This window comes from Salarias fasciatus, chromosome 16 (genome assembly GCF_902148845.1).
Source record: "Salarias fasciatus chromosome 16, fSalaFa1.1, whole genome shotgun sequence".
NCBI classification, from domain to species: Eukaryota; Metazoa; Chordata; class Actinopteri; order Blenniiformes; family Blenniidae; genus Salarias; species Salarias fasciatus.
In genome coordinates, this window is record NC_043760.1 from 31,683,494 (window position 1) to 31,701,668 (window position 18,175).

Genomic DNA, 18,175 nt, shown 5'->3' on the forward strand with positions numbered 1-18,175 from the left:
TTAGGGCACTCGAACAAAAAAAGATTCTGAATGTACGGTGAACAGTAAATGTTGCAACACACCTGCAGCACCAGGGACACCCAGATGAAAAACACCATGAAGCCATCAAACATGCACCAACGATCTTTCACATAGGAGTTATCCCCCTGCGCAAAAGACAGAAAGAGGAGATCTGAAAGAGCTACACATGAACACCATCACTGTCTGAGATATAAAAAAAAAAAAAAAAACAGATGAAGTTGAACAATCACAAAACGCTGTGTGACGTTTCAAGTCTCTTTCAATACTTGTCTTCACGATTCTAAAAAAAACACTATCATTCCCATCAAGCACGAACAATCTGAGAGAGAAAGCTTTCATTGTCAGTCTTTGTGTGGCTTTAGTAAAAACAGAGGCGTACTCAAGGAAAACACGAAATGCAAAAATGAAATGAGAGTGTCTATTTTGACAGATCACCCCCGATATTCCAACACTTGCTCTGGAAAACAACACGATCAGACAAAAATGTTAAGCCCCCGAAGTGAAAACAAACCGGGAGTGTCGAGGGGGCAGCAGAAATGGGCATGCTTAATTACCACTTACAGAGACAGAGAGCCTGTAAGAAGCTCTTAGGGGGGCAAGTCTTCCACAGGAAGAAAGGCGGCAAATAGGAGGGTGTGTTCTGACCCACTCTGCAGATAAGCACCCTGTTTGATTACACACACTGACAAGAACAAAAGCATGCAATTACTGAGCCACGTGCCGCATTTCTGTTGGGCTGGCATTCTGAATATTGACGAGTCATTTACGTGTCAATAAATAAAACTCTGGACTGAATGTATCCATCACAGGAAGCTGATCGCATTGAAAGATATGGGTTTTAAATTTGTTAATTCACTGGAAGAATGCTGCTGTTTCCTGTTGTCTTCCTGGCTCATTCTAGTTTCTGCGTCCTCCGATGCCTCCTGATTTTGTTATCCTTGATTTGCCAATTAAGCTGTCTGCACATTTTATGGCAGTAATTATGAGCCTTTCATCTGCCAGCTGTCTGCTCCTGGATGCGTCTATGGAGCAACATCGGTCAACCTCAAATCTGAATTGTGTTGATTCATCTGAAATTTAGAGCTGAGTATACTGTTCAGATTAGTCTGATCAAATTCTGAGCAAGCAATGTTCGCACTTTGAGGCCCGACTTCAAAAAAAAAAAAATCTTAATTTCAGCAGTTTCCCAAGTTTTTTCATTCCTTTGTTTGGGGAATATTTTGAGTCCAACAAAGCTTTGGCTCTCTGTCTAATGTTACCTCTACAGACGAGCTATATGTATCATTACTGTCTTTCTAAGTTTAAAAACCTGAACATCCACAATAATATGAAATGCATTATCCCAATTCAATAAAAGCTGAAGCAATGACTTCTCATATTATTATTTTCACCGTGTTTCGGCTGCTCCCTTCAGGGTTTGCCCTGAAAGATCATCCGCCATCATCTAAGCCTATCTCCTGCCTCCTCTCCTGTAATCAGTAATCTGCCTGCCAGCGTCATCTCCGACATCTTTTGTCGAATAAATCCACTATCGCTGCTCAGCACATGTTCAAACCAACCTAACCTGGCCTCTCCAGCTTCACCTCTCCACTGTTCAACCTTGACTTGCTCTCTGATCTCTTCTTTTTAATGTCAAATGTCCGTCCTGGTCACTCCCAATAAAAATCTCAGCCTCTTCCTGTATTCGCTCCAGCCAGGCCTGCTGTCACTGCCTCCAAACCACACATCACAGCAGCGCGCCACAATCTATATCATAATATTACATATTACATGTTAAGAGTAAGACATTTCACCATTCCATTAGAAAACAAAACCATTTTTAATTTAACCTTTCTATTGGATCATAGTAGATCATTCACAGTCCAATAACCTCTTGAACAATCTTGATGAGATTATTTTTCATAAATGTGAAACTTGACAATAAATCTTTTTTTTGGGGGGGGGTTGTAGATACATTTAGGGACAGTTTCAACATTTTGTAGGGTTAGGGTTAGGGCTGTTTGTAATCTTATGTGATATTTCTATACTGTGACACCGAAAGTCGCACGCCAGCGTTTTTTCTTTGCGTGCTGTCTCAGTAAAGCTTCATCCACTGAGTGAGCCGCTACCTTGATGATTCCTCTGATGTGCATCTTGGCGATCATCTCGGCGGTGTAGAGAAACATGAGCAGAGTGTCCAGCGTGAACGTGACGTACTGCAGTGGAGGGTAATGCTCAAACGTCTTTGGGGTATTCATACACACAGAAATGACACTGATGATAGCACAAGCTCTCAGCAGGGAGTGCACCCACTGCAGAAAGCGCAGAAAAAAGACAAACAGAGGAAAAGGGGTCACGTATTCATGAATTATTGTTATTTGTGTGGTGATTCGCTGACTGAGACGCGCATGAGAGTTCTCTCACTGGTTTGTTGATCCAGAAGATGTCGGCACTGTCTGCTAGGGTCTCGTCCGGGCCGAAGTCGGTCATGGGCTGGGCCTCGACCCGCGAGCTCTGTTTCCTCTTCAGCATGCTGGGGCTTGCCGTGCTATACAGAGAGTGGATCTGAGAGAGGGAGAGGGAGCGGACCACACAGTGACCAAAGCTAAATGAGCAGCGGGGATCACTCTGGCTCCATCCAAGTCTGGGCAGTGGCAACACAACTTTTCAATCTCATCATCTGGCTTATTCTGTGAATTAATTTAGAAATTAATTCTTAATGCAGCTCGGGGCAAGACTTTTGCCTTTATGGCCACATTAACAGTAACTGACAAGAAATATTACAGCTGGTCCAGTAAAATTTATAAATACATTAAAGTGTTAACCAACAGTTATATAGTATATATTATTAAAGAAATTAAACAACATGTGTATCAATAGTGGCTTTTTAAAGAAGGTACATAAAAGATCTATATTGATATGGATTTCCCAAAGTAAACTTCCCTGACTTGAATTGCCAGAACAGAGGTGTAATAGTCTCAAATTAAAAATGTTGCGCTGTTGAATGGCCACCGTGATACACAACGTAACACACATGGAACACAGAACGAGTGTATTCACATTGGAACAGCTCCAATAACTTACCTCCAGAAAAGATCATACATGATCTTCATTGCTTTGAACACCAAAGCCCCCGTTTTATATGCTGTACGGTGTGACTTGGTGTTACCTGTGTGTGTCTGTGTGCATGTTGGTGTGAATGTCTTTACGCAAAACAAAAAAAGAAAAGAAAACTATACAGGCTGTTTCAACATAGGAACACAAGAAGAAATGACACTCTGAATGGAGACAAAGCGCACATACCAAAGGGAAAAGTAAAGCTGAAATTGCTCCAGCACTGCACATAACATGCGATCAGGCATACCCTGTAAATAACACACAACAGTTAGTCAACATCATGGCTTATATGGTGTACAGTACACTACCCACATCTACAGTACGGTCATAGAGACAGGAATGCCCACCACGTCTGACATCAAGGCATATATGCGACACACTCTGGGAGTGAGTGAGTGACTGAGGTGTTGTGGAAGAAGAGGATGGGGTGGAATTGGACCAGGGGACTCACTGTGAGGCTCCTCATTGGTGCGTTCATCCCCAGGTCACAGAGGGGTGGAGAGACCAACCAGAAAGAGAGGCTAGAGGTGCAAAAAGGAGACTGTCCTAAAGGCCTGGAGGTCCTGCGGCAGCAATCAGTGAACAGCAGCAGTCATAAGAGCAGTGAAGAGGGAGGAGAAAACATATTCACATGTGCTGAAAGGTACAGCGACAACAAATGTGCAATTCATCAATCCATCAAAATATTAAAAACGTGATTTAAAGGTTTAAAAAACAATGGTATTGCAATTATCCTTCCATATTGTGGAAGTAAATGCTTTAAATGCATTCAGTAGTGCAAACACATCTGATTTAATTCAATAAGGTTAATTAAAACCAATCCAATGATCTCTTTCGGCTGGTAGCTCCAATTCCAGTTAAAATTTGTTAAAGATGAAATTTTTGTGGCTCTCAACATGATCAAAGTGGTCTTTTCCTGACATTGGCGTTATAGGCCAAAGACAGAAAGTAAAACCTCAGTAAGACATATTCCCAAACCTTAACAGATAAAATTAGTACCTAATACATGACAAAATATGAGGCACAAGCCAGAAAACTGTTTGCTTTGGGTGTGTGAGGGGGAGATTAACACTTAGTTAAATTGATCATGCATGTACATTCTTCCTTAAATAAACACTGATTCTATTATGATTCTTAACATTACAATATTCCTGTACTTATATTCTTGCTCACAGTTATGTGAGACAGATTCAATTCAACAGGACATGAGATATGTAAGCACTTTGCGTTGTTTTTATTAATATGAAAAGTGCTATATAAATAAAATCTGATTTGATTTGATTTGATGAGATATGTAATATGTGTGTGTGAATGTTACTTTTGTTATCATAATAAAATCAGAACTGCAGAAAAACGGAGAACTTCCCAGAGCACTCATGACATGTGTCAGCATATTACAGACATGAAGATGAGAGTTTAGGATTAGTGCCCCTTTCAGTGAAAAGTGGCAGTATTTCAGGCCAACTGAATGACCCTGGAAAAAGTAGACATTCATTCAATTATTAATAAAAACATTTAAAAGTAAGGCCACAAAACATTCCAAATATGAACTGACACTGGGTACTGCAGGAAAATGACATCTGAACTCTCAAATCCCTGAAAATCAATAACACAATGATAAAAGTCAATAAAACTCACAACTAAGACACTAAGTTTAGATGGGACAGCACCAAGAACCGTGTAAGTGAATCACCCCTTGTTTCCCTTTATGTTCTAACGAGAAAAGAAACTGTCCATCCTTTAAAACCCCATGTAGTTAGAAGCAATTTCCCTGTATAATTGCTACACTTAACATATGCAGATGGAGACATGAGGAAGAGTGAAAACAAAATTACAGGGTCTAAGTGCTATTATGTGGGTGTATAGGTGGCAAAGACTGCAATTACTTTCCCATTTGGAGAAAGGACATGTTCCTCACAGGGAAAGATGTGATCTCTGGGCAGATTAATTGTAACTGTGAGTATTTGCCTGAGCATGTAAACTTTCTTTGCTCAAGTTTTATTCTTGACTGCAATAGTCTGTGATACTATCTTCTCAGACACGACGCAGAAGAAGTTTGTCTCGGTGCAGACTGTGGAAAGTAATATTTCATTCAGTTTGTGCAGTTGCATTTGTTTTTTTCTTTACCAGCGCAACAGAAAATCTATGCAATCATAGACAAGTACAATTTTTCCACAAATCACCCAACAGAAGAAATAATGCGACCGGACTTGTGGTCAAGGCTGTGTTTCCGACCTTGCCAGCTCGTGTTGACTTATCTAAAAGAAAGCTGATGACAGAAGCGAAAAAAACAGCAACATGGAAGAGGTTCATTATGAATATATATAAAAACGAAAAGATGTTGCCATACTTCACGGAGCTGAGTTGTACGTACAGCTGAGTTAGATTGAATTGTTCAATTACTACTGAGAGGCCACTTTCATGTTGTAAACATGGCTGTTCAAATAAATTACTATTGAAAGCAGAAATGTTTAACTTAAGCCTGTCCTTACTTTCATTATGCACTCAAGGTGGTAACAGTCTATTAGCAAGGCCGAGCTTTTGAATTGTAATCTGACACAGCCGTGATGCTGAGAATATATACCTTTTCCACATACTTTTATTAATTATTTAAATCATGGTGAATTCCACTGTGAATGTAAGAAAAGTAAAGATACTTCCATCTTTCTTATGAGAATGAACTGGCATACAAGACTGCAATTTCATACTGATGAGAAAGAAAGTACCCACATTACCCAAACTTGGGCAGCCGAATGCCAGATCTTCTCATCTTTTCGCAATTTGAACACATTGATTTGACACACACTATTCCAGCAGTGCGTTGCTATACAAGAATAATGACAATATTGTTGGTCATTTATCTGCATATTCATTTGCTGGCTATTTGTTGCTGTTGTCAGTAAAAACTGGGGACTTTCCCAACTGGTGCCTTTCTGGGTTGCCAATTGAATAAATGCACGATTACCTTCACTTTAACCTGACCCTTAACCTGTGATTAAAGAAAGCAACAACAAAAAAATCTTTACCTTGTCATCTTACACCCAAAAACAAAGTAGTAGTTTACCCAAACAGACACAAATGACGTACTGTTGTCACCCAGTGTCTGTCTGGTTACCTTTTCTCTCTGGAACCTGCCTGGGGAAGCTTCAACACCGGATGTACTTCCTGCTGTAACTGGGATTCAAACCTGGTATCCTCAGGGTCAAGACTGGACTAAAACCAAAGTGAAGGGTGCCATCATTCTATCGCAAAATCACTCCACTGTAAGTGAGTATTTTAACCAAGAATAAAAAAAACATTACAATAAATACAAAGCTTGGATAGCCGATGATGTGAAACCACAAGGGTAATTGATCAGACATTAGAATCCAATAAATAAATAATTCAGCTCCACCCATGGAGTCAGCAGCCCCTGACTGCAGTAAAGACCAGCATCTGGATGAGAAAAGGTCTGATTACATACAGTATATGACCAATTCCACATCCTGTAAAATGGCTGTCAACCACTGGATGTCAAAGGTAAACGCATACTGGATGAATGACATCCACTGATCCAAGGTTACTATGGAAACCAGTAGGTGCTAGTCCGCTAGGAGGATAAAAACACGCTAAATGCGAGGCACTCCCACAACTATCAGCAGGTACGGATCCAAAACAACGCGAATATGATCTATGTAACGACCAGGCCACGTGACAGTGCCGCAAACAGAGCGTTTTTCCTTCCAGGGCCTACTCCGGAGGATGACATTTCCCCCACTTCCTGGAGAGCCATCAAGCTAGCAGCGCGCGGCAGCAGCATCCTCCTCGCGGACAAGCAGCTGGCCGTCCGCGTACATTCACGGCGCGCGCAGAGAGGCAGGTTAAGAAAACATGGCGAGCGAGACACTTACGAGAGGAGGTTCTGCTCTTAGCGGCCGCGTCTCCCCCTGTCCATGACATCAGCTGTTTTTCCGGGTGTGCTGTGGTCGTGTGGGAGAGAGGACGGGAGCGCGCAGGTGGCAATCACATCAACAGCACCAGCGGAGGCGCGCGCGGCCGCCCCGTTCCCATGGTAACAGCTTTAGTTCCTCATGTTGTTGCATCACAGATTCTCCAAGTACAGGATGGGGAGACTGGCGCTTTAAGCTTTAAGCAGCAGTCTGAATGTTTTCTCACTTACTGGCTGTTGGGTGTTTCTGGACGTGAACTCTGTGCAGTGAGGAGTTCCTGTAAGGTGACAGCAGTCCTCCAGCCAGCTGTGGCAGCTAGCAGGGCTCTCCACTGGCAGAGCACACAGTGTACAGACAGGCGAGGACTGAGTAATATTCACACTATTATGGCTTTAAACACTGACATTAAAAAAAACAGAAGTTGCAATCAAAAGAATACTGTAAGAGCATAATGAGGCATGAAAAGCTTTAGACGCAGAAATATTCATCCATGGATCTTATAGACCACGTTATCCTGTGCAGGGTCACAGGGTGCTGGAGCCAGTCCCAGGTAAGATGGTCAAGGGTCAGCTGTTAACCTCAAATGCATGTCTTCAGAGTGTAGGAGAAAACCAGAGTACCCAGAAGAAGCCCACAAACACACAGCACTCAGATAGACCTGGCCAGTGTTTGAACCCCTGAACTCCCTGTGAGGCGAGAGCACTAACCAGTGCTGCAGCGTGCAGCCCACCACTGCAAACCGCCACAAAATGGGTGACAGTAGACACTTTACCAACACTGAAAAATCAAAAAGCCCAACAATATTATTTTTACAGTGGTAAGACACATGTGCACACAGAGTCGCTATTAAACAACTCTTCAGTTTATTGCAATTCACACTGAACAAACATTAAACAAACCTATTTTTAAAATGGAAGTAATTTTGCAAAATCTTACAAAAATGTTGCAATCATGGCTCAAAATTGCCTCAATTGCCTTTTTATTGAGATAATTACTGTACTGACAAGTATTTGACATTTCTGACAATTCTGCTTTCATTGATTCTGAGTTGCAGCACAGAAGAGTACGCTTCATTACTGTCTCCACCTTTACTTTCATTCAGTCTTCAACTGGCAAGTAATGTCTTTTAAATGGGTTGCTCAATTATTTCAAGTTTGAAAGTTTGAAAGCATAATTTTCCCTGTCGTCATGTTTTGCACAGTTGTTCCACTTATTTAGAATCTTTATATTGGACACTAACATTTCCTTGAGTATTTTAAAGATGTTGCAGGAAGGCTAAACTAACCCTTCAAAAATAAAAACTGAGTTCAGTGTCTAGTTTCATTCTCCCCTCCTGTGTCTTTTCCTGTGTCATGCCAAGAATGTCATCCAAGACAAGGGGATAAAGACTAATTCTGGAAGTCATTTATCATGAATAACATCAAAAGACAAGCTAGAATCTGAACTACTGCTCCACAGTGTCTGCAAGTCTCCAGCTGGAAAAGAAAGTGGAAAAAAGAGAACCCAAAAAAATTAGAAAAACAGTCTGCTTCTAATTACATCTCAAACTGGTGACTTAACGTTTCATTTTTGGCAGTTTTCCCCATTCCAGCTCCTGCCCAGGACTGTGTCTGAGAGTCAACACTAATCAAAGGCACTTGTACGGAGAGGACTGCTGGCCTCTGAAGGGACTGAGCCAGTTCGGGCCAGCCCGCTGCTCTTTCTCTCCTTCGCTCTTTTTCTTTTCCCTCTCACTCTCTCTTCCTGTCCTGTCTGTTTAAGGAGAGGGAGATTGGGAAATTCCTTCAAGCTACTTTACTTCAGGGTTTCTGTGGGATTTAAACATGCACACTGAGATTTTGGTGCAGTCCATGTTAGCACCGTTGTGTCTGATCCTGCTCTCTGTCGTTGAGGAAACTTTGTTACAGTCTGTGAGGTGAGTTTTCACAAAGCTTTGTTTTGTTCTGGTTTATTTTAGTCTGCAGAGTAAGAAGGAAGACGGTGGAGCAGGATTTTGTTGACAAAGACATATTTTAGGAGTTTTGGGAAAGTTTGGGAACACCTTAGTATAAAGTCTGCACTTTTAGGTTTTTGCACAGTTTTTATGGAGTTTTACTTACTTTTTATTTCTTAACACGCAAATATATTGCCATTGTGTTTTGATAACTTCTCAGCGCATGCAAGCTTTTTCATTTCTGTGTATTCCATTGTTGCAAAAAAAGACAAGACTTTCAGTAATGTGGGTTTATTGCAACAACAACAAAAAAAAGATGCATCAGTGACATTTTGGCTGAAGCAATAAGTACAGATTCAGTGTTTTTTCAAAGAGATTATCCACAACAAAGTAATTAAAGGGAAACATGCAAATTGAGATTCATGCAAAACATTTTGCTGCAATTGAAAACTTTATGTATCATGTAAGGTAAGGCCCTAACAAACGTTTCTACACTTAGCTGGAATCATTGTGAAGATGGAAAACAGATAAAAATATCAAATTAATTTATGTTTACCTCGGCCTTCACCTGTGTTGCAGCTTTATGCTAAAGTGTAAATATTGGCAAAGGATTGAGACTTACCTCAGGTGCAGATAGGGTGTTTGCTTCAAGCAGGTGCACCATGCCTGTGATTCACAAATACGTTGTGAATGTCTTCCTGTACAGTGCATGTTCATTAAGCTGCAGCGGCAAGCCCACACGTGGTTTCAGAAAGGCGAAACCCCCAGAGAGCCCTGTGATTACTGTGTTTCCTCACTTTTACCATTATTTGAATAATTGCTACCTTGTTTGTTTGCGAGTTATGTCATCATAACAATTTGGCGTGTGAACAATGTAAGGTGTGAAACACTGAGTAATGAGGATCTGCTTTGCTGGCTCAGTTATCTGTGAGTATAGATGCATTATGTAAACGTGACTGTAAGCAATTTTAAAACCACATTTTCTACTTTATGGCTTAGGAATGGCATTTTGACCCACCGACCCACTGTTAAAAAAAATAAATAAATAAAAATAGAATAAACGTCAGTCATTGTCCAGTGCCAGGTTAGATCCAGTCTGTTCTCCATGTGCATTCCAGTCATATTCTGTGGTGTTAAAATGTATTTGCTAGCTTTGCGGTTTCGGAGCGGAGATTGTTGACAGCTTTGTTTTGTTTATATCATGTTGTGAAAGAACATAAGTGCGTGTCAGTGTTAGGATATAAATTTTGCTTGCAGTCGAGCACTTTTGCTTATCATCACACATTGCCCCTCCAATTATGTCCTCCATCACGCTGATAGAACAGAAGTGGAGCAGCGTAGAGCAAGGCTAATGTGTTAGCGAGGCTAATATTGTGGCCTTGTGTCTGTTTTGGTTATTTACTTCGATTTATGCGCTGTTTGTTTGCAGTATTAAATGCACTGAGTGTGAGATTCATGCATGTCACTTTAAACTCTGTGCCGTTTCTCAGGAAAAGTTACAGTTGTGCCATCCCTTATAGTAGTGAATGATGAGTCAACTATTGAGAATCCTGAAACAGCTGTTCAATATTCGTGGCATACAACTGTCACAATCATAACAGCAATGGTTCGATCTTAACTTCAACTGCATTTAAAACTGTTTCTCTAAAATTTCTTCTCAAAAGTCTACGCAAGAAGGCATGCTGGGAAATACTAGTTTGTTTCTCAATTTTTTTTCCTTCTACATCCAATCATCATCTCTTGTTTTCTAATGTAACTCACATACATACTTTAGATTTATTTTTACTTTTTTCTTAAATAATAACCCAGCATCCTTTGAACACACGCAGTGGACTCTGCTCCAGATGTATTCATGCAACTCAAATCTCACTAGAAGTTGAAGTCAAGGTTTCACAGCCCTGTTGTTTGTGCATGTGCATGATTTTTCCCTTCACAACTGGCAAAAGTAGTGATTTCCACAGCATGTAAGCACAGATTCCTGCGTTTGGGCTCATTTTCCAACTGATAAATCCAAACATTGCTGTTCTCAATGAGAAACATCATCCAATAGGACAGGCCACAGACTGGAACCGGAGAGATTAGTTTAACAAACAGAGAGCCCAAACTGCAGGGTCAGAGCCATGAACCCAGGAATCTCTTAAATGGGCCAAACAGGATAATTTAAGAGAACTTTGGGACTTGCAAGAATGATTTACTGGTAAGCTGATATGCACACAGCAATATGCAGACGGCAGACCCCTGAGACCAAACCTTTTCACCCTCAGTACTTAAAAACATTTCTGAGTGAAACATCATCAAAAAAATACCACATTACAGTCTTTATATTTGATTTGCAAGGTTGTCGGAAACAAAGTCATGATAGTAGAAGAGCAGGTGTAGTAACTCCAGTACAGATCAGAGAACAGATCATCTGAATGTCCCAATGAAAGAACAGTGTGAGTGTCATGAGTGCCAGGATGGTTATGGAGCAGCCATTACTGTGTGAAACAGAACTTTGTGTAACCTCTCCGTGACACACGGAGCACGCCCATTCTGCTTTTAATTTTAACGGGAGTGTCAGGAACACTTGAGCTGCTGATTGTTTGAAATGTCTATGAGTTTCCCAAACTGGACAGCTGGCCAATATCAAGAGAGTGTAGGAAGAGAAGAAGAATGTCAGACGGCATCCAAGTGCAACAAATCTCACTGGGAGACCCTATGGAGGAAAAATGAAGTGCAGCTGCCAGAGTGTGCTCGGGGAAAGGTGAACTGGTTTCTGTGCAAATTGATTTGTTTGATTTTTTTTTTTTAACTGTGTGTGTATGCAGTTATCTAATATTCCTGTTGGGATCGAAATCTGTTGGCACACTCACATTATGAGGACATAAAGTGCAGGTGATCATGGGATTTGGAAAATATGGTTACAGGTGAAGGCATGTCTTAAAGTCATAGCATTGTTAGGATTACATTATGGATCAGGTCAGGATTAAGGTTGCAGATTTGGCTGACTTTACAGATGCAGTGAATAGAAATAAATCAATGCAAGACTCCCGAGAGGCATTAAAATAACATCTGTTTATATGTGCTTGTGTGCTCTTTTTGTATTATTAATGCTGTGACGATCTTATTCCCATGAAACATCCATGTTATGGATCTGTGTCTGTAACATAAATCACAAAGTATTCACAACATATGTTCCCAAAAGCCATGAAATGTACTCAAGAAGATGAGCAGCATGTACTCTCTATCGACGGCTGTCTTGTTCTCCTCAACATTCCATTGAAAAACCCTCAAAACCTCAGAAAATAAACAGAAAAAAAAACTTTCTTTGTCAAATTTGTGAAAATAAAAGTGATGAACAACAGAAAATGAAATTAAATCACGAAGAAACAAATGTGTCTTGTTATTTCAGGCTTTAAATTCTAAAAGGCAACTCAATAAATGGCTGTACTGAATGTGGTAATAATACAAACACTTCACATTGAGTGTGAACCCTCTGAAAACACTTTTTTTTTAATGTTTGAACTTAACCTTGGCTGTTGGATCCCAGCAAAGGTATTTTCGCTCCAACGTCGTGTTTGGTATTTCACATAGACACAGGTGGCGGCAAACTTAACCTCTGACCCCGGAAGCTTCCAAAGCAGCACAACAACTGACCTTCCTCCCTCTTCCCAGCCAGGTGGGTGGCGCGTGCAGGCTGTCCACAGAGTCGTCCCTGCGCCGCTGTAGGACACCCGATGGCAAGATCTGCAGTGGGAGGGGCAAATGTGACTGCGGCGTCTGCGTCTGCCAGGCCACAGATCCCGGAAAGTTCTACGGCCCGCGCTGTGAGTGCCACGACTGGGTCTGTGGCACGTACAGCGGGAAAACGTGCAATGGTTGGTACCCCGTCTGTCTGTCATATGTGTCGGGCACCACGTGTTTCAACACGGACTCCTTTTTTTGTCAGTTACACATGACTCATAAGTTCTTCACCGGGTTGTGGCCGCACATATTTTACTGCTTGAGAACGGCTGTTAGTGATGGGTTGGTAAGTGATGCAGCAGGTCTCACTACATCAGAGGAGCCGGGCAAATTGACTCTCCAGCTGAGCTTTAGCTCCTGCTTCAGCTAACGTCTGGAAGGATGGAAACATTTATATGCAAAAGGTTACCGGAGGAGTTTGGACCGATGTATACCCGCCACTGGACATTTTGTGAGGAAGACTAATAGAGTCTAATTTGAGCCAAACTGTCTACATTAGTCAATTCACATTAGCTTGAGGGGCATTTCTCAGACTGTACTTGAATATTGTTTGCTGGAACTGAGAATTCATATACAAAGACTGTTTTCATGTGGTTTTGCTTCTCTGTGGTAGAATATCAGCTGATCAGTGCATCTGCTTTATGTCTTGCAGAGTTGGGCTGATTGTGGAGTGTCTGGGTTTAAGCTGTGTTTCTTTATACAGCAGACTCAGAAGGGTTTCTCATTGTGTGTTCGAGAGCTCGCGTTGCTTCACAGCACTTCAAAGGTTTTGTTTTTATTATTAACAGGCAGCGTCGTGATTCAAAAACATTACCATGGCACGGGCTTTTGTTGGAAGGTGCTGCTTTGAACTTACCATGATTTTACAAGCTCCAACAAAAACCACTTCAGATTCAGTTTACAGGAGAAAAAGTCAAAGAACTTTCAATTCTCTCTTGCTACTGTTTGGGTCAATGTCACTAACATCTTTTTTTTCCCTTTATATACGTCATTTTTAGAGCTTTTTTGTGTGCGTTATATTAGGCTACCTTGTTTTTGCAAAAATATTCATCCTTAACTAGAAAAAAAGCTGAAAAACATAAATTTACATAAAATGCTTCATCGGGGGATATATGTAGGAAGTTACCGGTAAAGCCTCCTGCTCTATAAGACGGCAGAGAACAAAAAAAAAAGAGCGAATAAACAATCACATCTTCTTGTTGAGTGTCCTTTGTGGTCCTCTGTGGTCATAGGTGTCACCGTTTAATGGAGATATGTGTGCATCCCGAACGGGGCTTAATGGAGATATGTGTGCCGCTGTGTTTGTGTGGATACATGCACGTGAAGGGTGGCATGATTTATTTGGGTAGACAAGTTGGCGGCTGTGAGGAGCTCATTATGGCTCAGCAGTCTGGAGCAAAGCCCTGCTTCAGCCTGATAATAGGGTTTCACTCACTCGCACACAGACTGCCAGTGGAACCTGGATGCATCAGAAGGGGGAGTTTTCACTCACACACACACACACACACACACACACACAAGATCAGGCTAATTTCCAGAGTGTAGCACACGTGCAAAAAAAATGCTAAATTAGCTAAATACTTGCATAACCATATGTCAATATGGAGCATAGCAATTACACTGTTAGTATATCGAGGGGCAAACCCTCCTCTCAGTGGCCCATCTCACATGCATGGTGTGTTGTGTGAGATCAGCTGCCAATTTCTCTCCCTGTGGCACTCTTATCTCTGTCTCTCACAACTGCCCGCTGATAAGATCCCATAGATTTTTCTCCTTACGGATAAAAGTGCGTGTTTTTCTTTTCCAAAAACACTAGCTTTCCTGGCATTGGGGTCTTCTTTTATTCTGGATTTGAACCAGCACAGTCTAAATCTGATCCTCAAAAAAAAAAAAAAACCAGAAATAAAACCAGCAGAAGTAACAAGCTGGGGGTTTAATTACAGTTTCGAAATGTAGGGATGTTTGGAATATTAGGACGGAGGTGAAGGGAACCCAGGTAAAATAATTCCATGTTCTCTTTCTTCGTAGGGTTATGTAATAAGGTAACACTGCCACAGCGGATGTTAGAAATGAGATCCCTGTTCCTTTGGGATTATGTTTCCATGGTTTTCTGGCTTTGTGTTGCCTTAATTTTCTATGGATACAGTCAGTGTACACACAAGGCTACTGAACACACAGACCTTTTATCTTGAACTGCTCAGAGACCTTTGCTGAGGAAGTGAATGAGGAGTTTATACTGAAATACTGTTTTCTGCAGTCATGAGTATGGCAAAATGTTATAAAATATAACTTTTGTATTCTGTTTTTCTCCTCACAATTGTAGCTGTGACCATAAGATTGGATTCTTGGCATGATTGGGCAGATTTACTTTAACTCATTATCAGAAAAAAAACCCTGGTATTTCTGTGATGGGACTCTAAACTTCATGCATCCTGTCACAACAGTTACTTTAAAGAACTGAGAAAAAACTAGCCCACCACATTGGATCTTCGTTGAATAAGTGCAGATTTTGTAGAATTCCCATAAAGCTCTGATGCTGTCATGTGTTTTTCTTCCCACACACATCCCATCACATTTTATAGCAGCGGAGCAATGGGCCGCTGACCTGAGCTAACATCTGTTCACCAACTGTGCAAAAGCGCTCCGTCATTTCACTCCTCTGTTTGTTTTTGACTGTGTTTAAATCTTCCTGTTCTGTCTCTCTTTTCCCTTTTTCAAATCAAGCTTAAGTACACACAAAAAAAAAAAAACCACACGAGCCGTCCAGCTCTTCAATTAACTTTGCTTTAATTGTTTGAAGTAGCATTAAAATCAAACATTTGTGGGTATTTTGGAATGCCTGGATCACTCTGTTGTTGTTGAAGATGGAGGTCAACGTGGCAAAGTTTCCACTGTTCCACTTTCCCCCTCTGTGCTCGTGATTCCTCATGTGGAAACGTTCTGCTCTCAGCTCTGTGGCCGAGTCTCTTTCTCTCCATCACTTTATTCATTACGCAGTTGTTTCAAATGTTGTGTGAACGTTAAGCTATTTAAACATCATTCGCTCAGAAAAAAGACCACACAGATGGATAAGGAGTTGGTCATAGTTTACCTGCTTAGAGTCTGGGTAGAACTGCATGTTCTCCCTGTGCATGTGTGGGTTTTCTCAGAGTCCATCCGGTTTCTCAGTTTGAACTCATGCTTCTGAGACTGACTGGTGAATCGAAATGGAGTGAGCGTGGCTGTCGGTTTCTCTGTTTCCTGTGATTGATAGGGTTGATCTATTTAAAGAAAAATATACTTTGGTTGACACAATCTGATGAGTAGAACATTGAATGGATGCAAGTTGTGTGTCAGATGTTTGACGGAGGCAGAGTACCATGGGTCCTGGATTTGAATTGATTTGAAGTACACAATGTATTATTTCCACAAGGCCTGGTTTCAGTTTGGTGCACACATGTGCACAAGGAGATTTGCTTTTAAAACAGCCCGGAGACATGATGGAAAACTGACACCCGAGGAACGTTGGTGCAACACAGCTTTTCTTTATCCACAATGTGAAGTCCACAGCTGCCCAGACGAAAGTGAAAACATACAATATTAGCCATTATTCATTCACTTTTATTCATCGGCTGGCTGGCCGTTGTAGAAACACGAGTGACCTGGTCAGACTTCAGTCTCTCTTACAGAAGAACCAGCAGGAACCAGTCACTCTGGGGTTAGAGTTTCAGTTTGCAGAAAACAACTTTTTGTAGATAAGTTTATCAAACATCAAACTTTTATGGATTAACTGAAGAAAAGTTTAAATTTCCGTATTATTTTCCATTCGGTAATGTTGTTTTTCTTTAAAAATGTTAAAAAAACATGCATGCGAGGTTGATTGGTGACCATAAATTACCCCTGGGTGTGAATGTGTTCATGTGGTCTGTGCTGTACTGGCGACCTGTCCAGGGTGTGTCCTGCCCTCGCCCACAGTTAGCTGGGACTGACTTCAGCGCTCTGCGACCCTGCACAGGCTGAAGCAACTTTAAAGATAGATATTTCAAATTACTAATGCAGATAATTCAGCAAAGATATAGTTCTACTTGTCTAACTTCCTTGCACCGACACAAGACACATTTCGCAGAACGAAGTGCTGTTTTCACCTCTAATTACCGCTATCTCCAAATACGCCAAATGTTTATTTCTGTTAATTAGTTAGATCAGATTTCAGATTCAGTTTTTTCTACTTGATCATCAGCTTTTGCATGTTTCCCATTGCTTCAGAGCAGTGGTGCCAGCCTGGCATCACAGAATTAGAAATAGCATCATAAATCACAAAATAAGATACGATCTTGAATCTAAACCAGACCCGAGAAGCTGCCTATTGCTTCCATTTTGAAAGCTTCTCTCTTCGTGTGTTGGGGAGAATAGGTGCGACCACCAGTGTTTAGTTTCACTGTAGTTTAGAAAATATGATTGGAGTGGGTGTCTGCAGCTTTAATAAGAAGCAGCCTGAGGCTGGTCCAAGGAACCACTGCTATTGTTTCAAGGTCGAAATTAAAATATCTTTGGTTTCGTGTTGAGTTTAAATATTTAACCTAGCACAGTTTTTCCTCCCTATCAGGCTCTTACAGTCTGGGATTTTAAAACTTCAGACCACTTTATCAAGCTGGCACCTCTTCATAAAAGCCCATTAAATTCACTCTTTCAATTATCCAAATGTGGCTTCATCAAAACCTCTTGATACAACAACTCTAACTGTAATGGCACAAAAACTGTTTATTAAAGCAGGGGTCAAATGTTTTCTGTGCTTCTGTAGGAAAAAAGCCGCCATCCTCTGCAGGCACTGATGTGGACTGAGGCAGCGAGCCAAGTACATCTGCAATTCAGAACAATCTGTAACTTTGCGATTTCCTGGCAGACTTTATCATATGCATGTCCTTCTCAGCCTATCTCAAAGGACCGGTTGAAATGGAGAGGCGCAGGCATGAGAGCGAAAGCGGGTTTCCCCCGATGGATAGCTGTTTGGGTTTCTGTCAGAACACATTTTAGCCTCTCTACCTCGTCCTCTCCCTCCCCCTGCCTCTCCGGCTGTGATTTTTTAGAGCCTCTCTTCTTCCCTGGGCTTTGCCCTGAGCCCATGTGCCCTCTGTCAGAGCCAGAGAAGATCCCACCCAGGGGGGGCTTTGTGTCAGAGCCACATATGAAGTCAGTTTGCCCACTGCTGTTTCAAATCACACTCCTCCAGATGCACTTCCTCTCACTATTACATAAACCTATGATGTTGCCTCCAGTGTAGACACATTACAAACACATTATTTAAACTAATCACAGCGGCGCCACTTATTACTGGTGCTATGTTCAAAGTTGTTAACAGGTTCACTGCATGAGAGAAGAAATAACAGCAAACAGGAAGTCACAGCGGAATGCAGTCCTTGAGCTATTACAGCCCATTAAAGTGTTCATCTCCGTATATTTTTTTCGAGTGCATATTTTGATGCACTCTTGCTTA

The 18,175-nt window shown here is 41.3% G+C and overlaps 2 protein-coding genes across 3 annotated transcripts in view; one reads left to right on the plus strand and one right to left on the minus strand.

Moving 5' to 3' along the window:
- Positions 1-7,117, minus strand: part of nalcn (sodium leak channel, non-selective) — a 62,820-nt gene extending 55,703 nt beyond the window's left edge. The window contains exons 1-6 of one of the 2 annotated variants that reach the window (XM_030112167.1): positions 7,008-7,117; positions 3,569-3,680; positions 3,304-3,365; positions 2,425-2,565; positions 2,130-2,312; positions 63-146 (exon numbers count right to left, since the gene is read on the minus strand). In XM_030112167.1, the coding sequence (XP_029968027.1) occupies positions 63-146; positions 2,130-2,312; positions 2,425-2,565; positions 3,304-3,345 (450 nt within the window). In that variant the 5' untranslated portion in view covers positions 3,346-3,365; positions 3,569-3,680; positions 7,008-7,117. The remainder of the gene's footprint in view (positions 1-62; positions 147-2,129; positions 2,313-2,424; positions 2,566-3,303; positions 3,366-3,568; positions 3,681-7,007) is intronic. The other variant, XM_030112168.1, reaches the window with a different exon arrangement.
- A 1,584-nt stretch (positions 7,118-8,701) lies between these two features.
- The window catches only part of itgbl1 (integrin, beta-like 1), a 43,110-nt gene continuing 33,636 nt past the window's right edge, over positions 8,702-18,175 (plus strand). The window contains exons 1-2 of the mRNA XM_030112169.1: positions 8,702-8,961; positions 12,634-12,836. Of these exons, the coding sequence (XP_029968029.1) occupies positions 8,870-8,961; positions 12,634-12,836 (295 nt within the window). The 5' untranslated portion in view covers positions 8,702-8,869. The remainder of the gene's footprint in view (positions 8,962-12,633; positions 12,837-18,175) is intronic.